At 43.0% G+C, this 11,637-nt stretch overlaps 3 protein-coding genes across 7 annotated transcripts; 2 read left to right on the top strand and 1 right to left on the bottom strand.

Annotated features, from left to right (window-relative positions):
* The first annotated feature begins 472 nt into the window (after positions 1-472).
* On the top strand, positions 473-5,124 carry LOC135497350 (inactive C-alpha-formylglycine-generating enzyme 2-like). Its single transcript, XM_064787175.1, has 9 exons — positions 473-593; positions 956-1,027; positions 1,353-1,524; positions 2,023-2,179; positions 2,523-2,682; positions 3,047-3,102; positions 3,267-3,351; positions 3,915-4,086; positions 4,273-5,124. The coding sequence occupies exons 1-9, from the start codon at positions 488-490 to the stop codon at positions 4,514-4,516; spliced, it is 1,224 nt and encodes a 407-aa protein (XP_064643245.1). The 5' UTR covers positions 473-487; the 3' UTR covers positions 4,517-5,124.
* Positions 5,125-5,154: 30 nt separating this feature from the next.
* LOC135497352 (spermidine synthase-like) lies at positions 5,155-9,160 on the bottom strand. 5 transcript variants are annotated; one of them, XM_064787180.1, is made up of 8 exons: positions 9,079-9,160; positions 8,156-8,318; positions 7,825-8,038; positions 7,218-7,371; positions 6,868-6,951; positions 6,596-6,741; positions 6,124-6,246; positions 5,155-5,736 (listed from the first exon to the last, which is right to left on the bottom strand). In XM_064787180.1, the coding sequence occupies exons 2-8, from the start codon at positions 8,296-8,298 to the stop codon at positions 5,704-5,706; spliced, it is 897 nt and encodes a 298-aa protein (XP_064643250.1). In that variant the 5' UTR covers positions 8,299-8,318; positions 9,079-9,160; the 3' UTR covers positions 5,155-5,703. The 5 variants fall into 5 exon arrangements, with proteins under 5 accessions (XP_064643250.1, XP_064643249.1, XP_064643251.1 ...); XM_064787179.1 differs by lacking the exon at positions 9,079-9,160 and adding an exon at positions 8,844-8,971; XM_064787181.1 differs by lacking the exon at positions 9,079-9,160 and adding an exon at positions 8,649-8,669.
* A 179-nt stretch (positions 9,161-9,339) lies between these two features.
* Positions 9,340-11,637, top strand: LOC135497355 (ceramide-1-phosphate transfer protein-like). The gene is made up of 2 exons (XM_064787184.1): positions 9,340-9,476; positions 10,153-11,637. Exons 1-2 carry the CDS (start codon positions 9,361-9,363, stop codon positions 10,667-10,669), a joined length of 633 nt encoding a protein of 210 aa, XP_064643254.1. The 5' UTR covers positions 9,340-9,360; the 3' UTR covers positions 10,670-11,637.

Genomic DNA, 11,637 nt, shown 5'->3' with positions numbered 1-11,637 from the left:
GGGGGCAATCCTACGACTTGATATACCTCAGGTGAACGCCTGCTGGCGACAGGCGTGAAATATGTCGTATAGGTGTTTGTCATACTTGATGGGATGCAAATTATGGAACCTGTCAGGTGTCCAACCTCACTGGCCGTCGGTCACAATGAGGGTTCTGTAATGCTGCCGCATCGCCCAAGTGGGTGGTTTATTGCTACACCTCCCGGGCTGCACTGCACCTCTGGTCAGAGAAGTTGACCACATGAGAACCCATATATGATAGTTTGATGACAAATGAAGATATCTAGGGCGATTTCCCCTTTATTACACGCTTATTGTACATACAACACTGATTTTAACGATACTGTGTGACCAGTCGTCACAATTACACACCAAAATCAATGCAATGATAATGAACACATTGGTACAACCTGGCGACATAGGCCACGTACGGGTCCGAGAACAATCACAACACACAATCTGTCACCTCCACGCAATCCCGGCAGACATGGCGCCCACCACACACATCCTTGGACTAGCTGTCCTGTGTTTATTTTGCTTTATGGTATGTTTTGGGATGAGACCTTCAGAATGGAGCAACCTCCCAGACTCCAGTAAGTACTTTTTTAAATTCCGCATTTTGGTTGTGATGATTGTGACGAGAGAGCGAGATATTGGTATCGCCGCTGATCGTGTAAACGTTTTGATCAGAATCAGTACATGATTGAGGCTACTGATAACTTTTTAAAGCCTCGCATCACTAAAATAAGTTGATTCGATCGTGTCCGGTTTCACTTCAAATCAGTTCCAATCAGAGAGTCCCGTCTTGTCGCTATACACAGGTCGCAGTCGAATTGGCCTCGTCCGGACCTTGCAATTTTCGGCATATTTCCTCATACTGCACTTCAAATGAGTTTTGTTCTTATAGCTACCTGTGACGTCTGTCCTTTATCGTTTATTCCTTTCCTTCTTTCAGAGATAATTTGGAAGGCGGCAAAACCCCTGCTGACCCGGGAGCAGCATATGGAACATGAGGACGAATGGACGAGTAAGAGAATCTTTCAGTGCCCACTTGTTAAAAAAATTGCACACGCTACTTTCTTTCAGGTATAGACTTGTAGGGGACTACAGACAGGAGCTTGGTGGTCTCAAAGGGGTTGATTATTTCTACAGTTGGGTAACTTGGTCAGAGTTGACATGCCAATGTCAGATGTAGCGACATCTACTGTGTCCTGAGACAACCACCCACTGATGAATTGGCAGGACGTGTAATAGGCATATCATATCCCTGGAGAGAAAATCCAAGGAATTGTCTCCCGTCGTTGTTTACCTCTCAGCTATATTTCCATGATAATCATTATCCGTATTTATAGAGGGACACCCTGATGACCCCTACGACGGTATGGCGAAATTCTTCGGCCAGGACAAAATCAAGATAGGAATCAACGACATTGATTATAAGGAGCACGGGGAGTTCCCTTATAGAGTTGTCAAGCTGGACGACTTCATGATGGACAAATATCCCGTCACTGTCGGCCAGTTCAGGTAGGCACAACGTGGTATCCTCCTATCCCCCGCAGTGAACGTTTGTTTCAATAGACTTGGGGTTGATAACTGCGCGGAAAGTGGTGTTCTTCTCTATCTCTCCTCCTGACAGCCTTTTGGTCTCGGTTGATCCGAGACCATGGCTGGTCTTCAGACGCAGGGAGATACCAAGTAGGTCGAGGAGAGGCTCTTTGGTGTCTCTCTAGGAGGATCTAGAAATCCCGTGGAACAGAGTCCTCCTACGTTTTATATTGGCAATCAGGAAGTCACAACCTGTCCACGACACAATGTTCGCAGTTGAAAAGTGCAGCTGACATTTGCAGGTTTCGGGTGAGGGGAGATGCAAGTTTGGTGATATCTGGGACAATGTAATCGACATCTCCCGAGAACACAGCCGGTGTCCCCAACCGTCTGTTTCATGGTGACAACTTTATATGAATTTTGGGGGGAGGCAATATAGCTGTTCTTCAATATATCTACTCCTTGTCTCTTCTCCAGACGCTTCCAGCAAAACAAGCCTTTATTTCGGAGCACTGCTGAAATGCATGGATTCAGCCACGTGTTCTTCAGACATGTCACCAACCCCATCCAGTACCCGGAGAAAGATATGAAGGACGTCTTTTGGAGGAAGGTGCCGCTTACAACGTGGGCTATGGTAGGTCAATGTCAACAGGCGATTTTGATTTTGTAGGCAGGTCAGGGGAAGTTTTCATAGAGTTCAAAATGGAGATTGTTGGGCTTGGTTAACTTAGAGTCCACACAGAATATAACAATATGTTAACTTGTAACTTCTCCTTGCCGAACCCCTCCCCTCCCCATGGTCTCAGACTCCAAGGGCAGTGAATTTCGTCATTCGATTCATACTGTCGCAGGGTTAGGGTGAGGGACGAAGCCGGTCCACTGCAGCCGAAGTGCACGTGGTCTGCGCGTACGTCTTGCAGCAGGCCAATCTATAAAAAATAACATTTATGTCATTCTTTTGTCCTCTTCTCGCACAGCCGTGGGGCCGCAAGGACACCGACGAGGACACACTGAATGAGGACCTGCCCGCCGTCCACGTCAGTCATGATGACGCGTCGAATTATTGTAATTGGAGGGGGAAGCGACTGCCGTCAGAGGCAGAGTGGGAGTACGCTGCGAGGGCGGGAAACCCTGAACGTAAGCAGATTCCATGTCTCCACCTTCTCCGGATAACCTCCTCAGACATCAGAGACTGTCCACTCATCAACTGACCCCTACGAACAACAAACGCGATCAGTTACACCCAGTTTCATCTAAGCTTAGAGAACTCCAACAAAATGCCACGTATTCACTATTTCATCGTTCAGGGATTAAATTGTGTCTCCACAACACGAGGTAGTTCGCCTTACCATCACCAGGGGTACCAAAATCATTCAGACTTTAAATAAACGGCATAACAATACGATAGTCTCAATGTCCACCATGATGCTGGTACCAGTTATTTCAGTTTTGGCACAACCATCACAAAAGTGTCCATGAACGTATTGTTCTTCCACTCCAGCTATCATCTACCCCTGGGGCGACCACTTCAAACCGAAGCGCATGAACCACTGGCAGGTATGTCTCTCGGCCTAGAAACAGATCCTGACCGACTTTACAGTATAAATTGTCCGAATACTTCAACTTTAGTTGTGCAGTTGTGCGAGGTGTTAAAGCACCACGACATTCTAAATATACTCTTTTCTTAATCATGCGGGTCTCTGTCATATTCATATTTCAAGGGCTATTACCCAGGCGAGAATCTTGAACATGATGGTCACGGGGGCGTCGCGCCAGTGGACGCGTTTGAAGCACAGAATACAAAAGGTACGCTAAGAAGTCGTTAGAATACTGAGTACTACAACGTATATCTTTCAAACGCAGTGGTTGCGACACTGCGATGTAAGGTTTTGTCGTAAATGTAACACCATTGATTGACGCAGCTCGAGAGGTTGCAGTGTCGGCAGATCTATAAGTCGTAAGCCGCAATCACTTGTATCTATAATCATGAAACTGCTAATCAATTGGCAGTGTGGAGACAAAATCGCGAGCGCCACCTATCAACAGCTTGTTTACCTAAACGTCCAGACGTTTGTCTTCGGACCATCGTGACGGTTTTCTGTTATCTCGCCACGCTGGTGTAGCAGTCAAAAATGTCCCCTGGAAAAAGAGTCCGGCCTTATTTTATTGATACGTATTGTGACATATGGTTCTGTAGAGACCACCATGGCCGTAACTACCTCAGAAAGCCCATAATAGAATCCTTAGTTCTCCCGACATCCTATCCTAAGACCTTCAAACGTTTACACCGGGCTCTACTTTTCACCTCCACATGCTAACCAACATACTCCTATACACACGTACACTCAAGTTTTAACCTTATTTTTCAGGGATGCATGACATGGTCGGGAATATTTGGGAATGGACGGCTTCATTCTACATCCCATATGACCGCACAAACTACACCATGGCAGATGTTGGAAAGACATTCGTGACGAAGGGGGGCTCCTTCATTGACACGGTGGAGGGGAACATGAACCATCCCATCAGGGTCGCCTCCAGGTGAGTTGTCGAAGGCAGTGGTGGATTAAAGATTGAGGTGGGGGTGGGGAGGGGGAGCGCACCCTCTCCTTTTCGTTGGAGAGCAACGATGTGTCGGGGTGCTTCTCTAAAAGCTAATAGCGACTTTTAACCATCAGATGACGTATAGTTGGCACTTGAATTTCTAAATGTTTCCCTCTATTGCAGATGGCCTCAAGGAATCAGCTATACCGCGGAGAATGTCGGATTCCGCTGCGCCCGCTCGTGGGACGTGGATGTGTCATGGATGAAAGCCATTAAACCAGACAAACCAAAACCACAACACATCCGCTTTGAGGACACATGGGAGTTCAAGAAAAATGAAAAGCTGCGGCTGGAGAAGATGGAGAAGTTGAAAAACATTGGTGAGAGGAAGAAAGCTCACAAGATATTCAGGAAGGACGAACTTTGAGTGTGTTTCTCTTGTGTGAGGACAACAGTGGCCAGAGTCTTAACGCCACCAGGGGTAATGGAATCTCACCCAGAACGCTTTATCATGCACATTTTATAGTACTTATTGATATTCATTGCCGCACCCGTCGGCGTTCAAAGATCGCACTGGATTGCATGCCTAATTTTCGTGTCTGGTTGATATCACACATACTCCACACGGGTACAAACATGGTCGTCTTTTCTCCAGCCCGGTTGTCACAACCATGCTGTCTCATTTGGCGAAAGACTATGGCATTATAAATGTACCCATGGGTATGTTATGTCACGACTGTTGTGCACTGGACAAGACCTGGTCATATCTCCAATTCAGCCAATGTCACAAAAATGCCGTCTCATACCGGTGAAAGACCATCGAGACAACTTGGGTCATTTCTTCGATTCAGCCACAACCATGCGGTCTCGTCTTGTGAAAGATCATCACATCCTATAAATGTCCCCACATCCCAATCTGGCCATGTCACAACAGTTGATGCATTAGGCAAGATTTGTGACACAGTTCGGATTGTGGGTACATTTAATCTTCCTTTGTTGAAACTTAAGAATTAAAGCATACCACATTTCATGTCACCATTCTTTATTTCATTTAGTGATCAACATGATTTAGACAAGAGCTAGGTACCTGGTGGATTACAAGTCTGATCAGCTGTTAACTTTGTCTAGTATTTTCTGCCATCAATCCAAGGACACTGACTTTTAGACTCATCTTTATTATTTCATCATTATTGTCTGCCTTTCTTGGGACATTTTGAGCAAATGACATGATGAGGTTGATGTAATCAACCTTGCATACATCGCACACTGGTGTCCGATGTATGCAAGGTTGATTACATCAACCTTGCATACATTGCATACATACCTTGCATACAACCCCTACCACCTCTACCTCCCCCGACAGTTTGTATTTAAGGAATCTTATATCCCTGTTTGATCCTCACATGCAGAAGGGGGTGCCCACACCCGACTCCCTTACACCATAACTTTTTTTACTGAGTCTGGTATTCACATGCGTAACTCGCTGAAAAACAACTTCTATCGAGCAAGGAATGATTTCAAAGTCTTCACATGTTTTATATGGACACTCCTTTGCTTTATAATTGACTAGTCTCACAACGAATAGGGGAATAAGCCATTCACATCTCACTTTGACTAGAAGCCATTCTCAGCACCCAGTGCCAGGGCCTGAAAGATAAGGAAACAATCAGGCAAGGTACCGGTAAATATCAGGCGGATGTTCTGAAAGTTCAATGTGAGTTTGATTCAAATCTGTGTACTCTGTGACAGATAAGAAAAGATCACCCATCACGTACCAATATGGCTTGGGTGCAGGTAAAATATTAATCAAAATTGGCAGCTGAGGGTTTGGTGTGAAATAAGATAGTCAGAGAGTCTGACTGACAACTTATCAGTTGATAGCTCAATTGCTGATTGGCCACGAATAATCATAACCCCTTGTACTACAACGCTTCTATAAAAGGAATCTTGATGAAAGCGAACATACCAGAGAGTCAACATGGCTACCATGGTCTGTAAAACGAACCAAGGAAGGAGGCAAGATAATAAACTGACCTTTTTGGCAAACTGTGGCAACACAAAAGCAGCCCGGTGGACATCCGAGTTGTAATACTTCCAACCTAACGTGTCGACTTCTTCATCACTGAATATCCGCACGGGCTCCTTGAAATTCGTTTCCTGAAGAGCACAAGCAGTACATACTGTAGAGCAGAAAATTGCCGTGAGAATTTATCTCTGTGATTGTCACAAATGCGCTCTCAAGGACCAACTTCAAAAACAGGAAAATTGCAACTGTGATGCCTTAATCACTAAATCGAGTCTATCACCAATTCGAAATGAACAAATTCGCTAACTTTTCGTGTGGCAAAAAATTTCAATTTACACTAGATGTTAAACAATTTCACAAAACTGCAAACTCAAAAGACTGTAGGCCTATAGCGGACAATTAAGGAGGCCTCAAATTTCCTTATAAAATTGAATGATTTTTTGGTTCTGTGAGAAGCAAAAGTAATTGAGGAACACATACCTTATTGAGACTACACATCATGAACCCAATCTGACCTGATGGGTATGTAGGAATAGTGGTGTATCCATAGGCAACCACGGGGTACAATGTCTTACAGAACTCGGTCATTGACTTGATGAGCTCTAAGTGCAGCCACATACACTCGCCTGGAGAAATAAAGTAAGGAAAACTGTGAACTTTTCCCTGCATTCTGGTTGTGACTTTGTCCTCGAAGGACAGATTTTAAATCTCAAGGACTATATTGAAATGACAGTGAAGAATGCTTAGCCTACCTTGTGTACAGACGATTCCCCCTTCCCTCAGAGCACTCTTCATCAAATCATAATATGGTTTTTGGAATAGCGACTCAGCTGGTCCTGAAATAAATCAACAACAACATATAAGATGGTAATGTGGGGAGGGGGGGGGGGGGGTTAGGGTCAAAGAATCTCGTTGATTCCTTTTATCTTTTTTCCAACCCTCGCTGCATCCATCAATGCTCAAAAATGTTCTTGAGTACATTTAGCAATGTAAACCCAAAGGTAATTTAGTCTCTTGGGAGGGTGGGGTGAGGGGGGGGTGTGTGTCTGCAGAGAGACTTCTGCGATGCTCCCTTCACAAAGAAACCAACCAACAATCTTACCAACTGGATCCGAAGAATCTGTGATAATGACATCAAACTCGCCCTGGTGTTTTCCCATAAAGACAAAGCCATCTCCCACATGAGTTGTCAGCTTGGGGTCAGAGTAACTACATGACATGTTAGGCAGGAACTTCTTGGATACTTCTATCACTCCCTGAAAAGTTCAGTCAATATTTAAACATGATTATGATTTTTCGTAATGTTGCAGACTAGACTCCTCATGCAGTTGTGTCTATAGATGAAGATACTGAATACACTTGACTGAGCAACACTTGCATGAAACCACTACCTAATGAATGCTCAGACAGATACACTAACACTTGGCCAAAATAACCCACTTACGAAATGGCAACCGATGACAGCACAAGAGGGTTTTAATTTTCATTCTTACAGCCTTACTTGGAAGGCATTAGTAAGAGTTGGATTCAAGAAGAAGAGGAAGGAATCAGGATATCAGCATTGAATTTACTTAGAGCTCATAAACCTCTGATAATGAGGTACCGTGTACTCTCATATACGGCATTGAATCTGCAGAAGAGCAATGATTGGTTTGTTAGGAACTTATGCTTGCATCCAACCATTCCAAACAGTCTCTGAAGATTCTCACCTCATCAATCTCACATTGTATAACTTGCTTGACGGCAGGATGTTTCACGATCTCACGTAAGACTCCACCATCACCCCCTCCGATCACGAGCACCTTCTCAGGGTTCGGATGGCTGTTCAGAGGGAGAAGCGCTATCATCTCTTGGTAAGAGAACTCGTCCCGATCTGTGCACTGTATGACCCCGTCAAGGACAAGGACGTTGCCATAGTTTGAGCTGAAAAGTTGAGGGAAAGTTTCCTGTTTACGATTTACTACAAACTCTGAATTGCAACACTGCTGGGAGCTTTGTTTTTCTTTTTTGGAAACATTTTCTAGAAAACTGTGCCCTTACCTTTTTAAAACTTGAATGTGTTGATATTTAGATCTTGCATCGTAAACAACCTCTTCAATCTGAAGCGACATGCACTGGCCCGGCCAGAGCTGGTCACTTACTTCACTGAACCATCTCTTGTTGGCGTTCTTTAGGGCATCCATGTAATGGTTTTAAAGGCAATCTGAAAGTGTTTTGTTGAAAATGTTGAGTACATACAGTCTGAAGGCAGCACTCTCCAGAATTTCTTAGAAGGTGGGAAAACCAGCATAAAAGGTATGAATGATCATTTTGATTGGAATATCTATGATGCTGGTACTTGTACACTGTGTAATACAGAGCATGATGGAGGTATGATTACCACCTAGCGCAAGGGCCTCTAATTAGAGTCTATACTTGTGAGAGGTTTATGTAGCCAAGATCTGATAAAAAGTCGATAAGAAGGCATGATAAAGGATTTAAACACCGCCACCACACTGGTTGTATCTGTAAATTAAATGTATATCGCATTCACCGGTACCACCATGCACCAGTTCTAGCCTAATCTATACATGCTTCCCGAAATTGGTGGCTTGCACTGGAACTAACTTTTCCCCCTTTGTCAGTCATTAAAGGCATTCAAGTGTGTTGGTCAACCATGACTATCTCCTTTGTCCCTCCACCATATGGTCTAGTTTCCCCTTATGACATCACTATTTCGGACACTCACCGCCCCATTTCTGGAAAGTGTATAGCCAGGCTAATTATACGATTTGAGCCTAGCTGGTGGTCTAGCTATCTCACTGTTAATTTGACAACTTTAAATTGCCTTCTTCTTTGATCACACCATTGAGGTATTGTTAATAATACCTCCATGATCACACCTACACTGTTCCACAAATGTACAGCTGGAATGGTAGGCCTACATGCGATGCCTAACAAGAGTGCTTGCTGTTAACACCAACCCGTGTTACTGTACATTGCTGTACTGTTTCCCACGATGGTACACGTGTTAACTGGGGTCTGTATGGGGCGAACAAGCCTCATCCACCCCGCCATCATTTCGAATAAAATTCAAACTTTAAAAATAGATAACGAAATGTTTATTGTGTACTTATAATTGAGAATATATAAAGTTGCAACATATTCACTTTTGAATTAGTTTTGAAAATTCCCTTTAAAGTCACAAATATGGATTTTATATTATTTTAGTTTCAACTGGGTGCTGCAGAGGGCGCTTTACAAAGATGGCGGACACCGACTTCGATTTGCAAAATTTGGCCGACAATCTGAAGGCAACAAAGCTTGAAGATGATATCATAGACATGGAGAGATACATTGCCTCGTACAAAGAGTTATGCAGGTACTTTTGGTAACCAGTAGATTCAGTTTAAATCAAAGTAAACATCATTTCAAGCCAAATGAATGACTTGGCATCTGTCATCCGACAAACGGGTAAAGATGAATGCACCGACCGAGTGGCGAGTACATGTAGTAGTGAACTTTGTCGGACATCAAATGTCGCTGTCAACTTAGGTTCCAGGCGAGTCTGATCCTTATCACTCCACTCACCTCTTATTGTTCTGATTATTGGCCTGACTGAAGGACTTGAACTGTCTCTTTTTTGCTACTTATGATTGATAAATCGAAATGCCTCTTATTTCCTCAGTCAATCGACAACCAAATACGACCTTGGCTTTAGGGTTGACTATAGGTACCACCACTTGGGCTAGAACTTGAAATCCTAAAGCAATTAGAACGATTTCAAGACGTCGTGAATGCTCATTTCAAGGGTGGGAGTCCGTTCTTTGTTTTCTAGAGAACAGCCTCCAAGACCCGTGTTTGGGTTTTAAATGAGCATTCAATTCATTTGGAAAGAGTTTAAACTGCTTTAGGATTTTGAAGTCTAGCCGAAATGGCGGTACCTATGGTCAACCCTTAATGAGAATGACCTCTTGACTTTTGCCTTTGGGAAATGGCAGTGAAGTGTCAAGTCACTCCAGATTATCTATTTCTAAAATTCTATAATTTCACTTCAGATTCTTTGAACTCCTTGGATCAGTTTTTGGATTTGTTGTTAGTGACGTCAAATCCAAGATGGGGATCCTTACCACTCATCTGAACTCCGACCTTAAAGAAGAGTACAAAACGGTACAGAAAATGATAGAATATGAGGTGGCAAATAATCTAACATCTGGCAAAGTGAACGGCCAACTAAATGGATGCCGGACACTCCTGAGGTTGCACCGTGCTTTTGAATTCTTCATAATCTTCATGCAGCGAACAGCTGATGCCCAAGATGATGACAAGTTGTCTGGTTTGGCTGGTGAGGCGTATAAGAACACACTAGCCAAGTATCACGCCTGGATGATAAGACAAGCAGCAAATCTTGCAATGTATGCACTACCAACTCGAAAGAACTTGATGTCAAAAATAAAGAAATACGACCATGATAAAGCGATTGAAATATTACGAGAGGTTATTCCCGCTGCTCAAGCTGTTTATGATATTACACAGAAACTTTATGAAGAGAAGAACATTTTAGATTTGCCTTAAAGGTACCAATTAATGTGATTGTCTAGGCCAATAAGGCTCTGAAAAATGTGCAGTTCAGGTATAATGCTGATCGATACAAATGTAACCTCACATTGCAAATTCAAGATGACCTGTTTTCTTGTCATTTTTGGTGTACTTATAAACTGCCAGGTGTACTTAGTTCATGTATGTACCAGACGTTTTAAGATAGATAAGTTTATACCATTTTAAAGTTTCAAGCGGTTTGGTTCCCATACCTGAACTGCATATTTGTGGCCTCAATTTGATGTTCGTGTATGTGTCGTTCTCACAATGGTAAAAAATGCACGCATGTCTGAGAGTTTGCACAAACATGTCTTAGCTTGTTAAACTGGCAGAATGAACAAAAGTGTTCTTGATTGATTTCATCCTGATCTACGGCAGTAAAAGTATTTTCTAACATAATGACAGCTGATTTTTCAACTGTCAATTTGTGGTCATTGTGTCAAAACCTGGATAAGTGTAACAATCAGTGAAAGAATATATGCGAAGTATTGAGGAATGACTGACCTGGGTTCAAACACTATATGTACTTGCACTGCAGCCAAATTTGAAGTCAGTTTCACAATAAGCCAGACCCGAAAAATACCAAAGTATTTCTGTACATTAAAATACCATACATCAATCTCTTTTTTCTCTGGGTCTTGTTTTGAACTTTACATATGCAGGTGGGCTCTTGTAATGAGCTGTTCAGCAGTAACATATTCGTCCTGTACATTGAATATCTAGACACTGTCTTTTGACAGCCCTTTTTTGTTAACTTTATTGCTGCTAAAATGCTAGGTTTACCTGTGTTCGCCTTTAAAAGTCTCATGATAGTTGAAGGTGTCCAGGATTGATCTTGTTTTCACTGTAGTCAAGAGCTTCACTTCAATCATGAGCACAAAACTGCTATTTATTACTCTTGCTTGAATCTTTGTTAATAAAGATGTGTCTTATAATTACATGGT

Source organism: Lineus longissimus, chromosome 12 (genome assembly GCF_910592395.1).
Source record: "Lineus longissimus chromosome 12, tnLinLong1.2, whole genome shotgun sequence".
NCBI classification, from domain to species: Eukaryota; Metazoa; Nemertea; class Pilidiophora; order Heteronemertea; family Lineidae; genus Lineus; species Lineus longissimus.
This window is presented reverse-complemented; position numbering and strand designations above follow the sequence as displayed.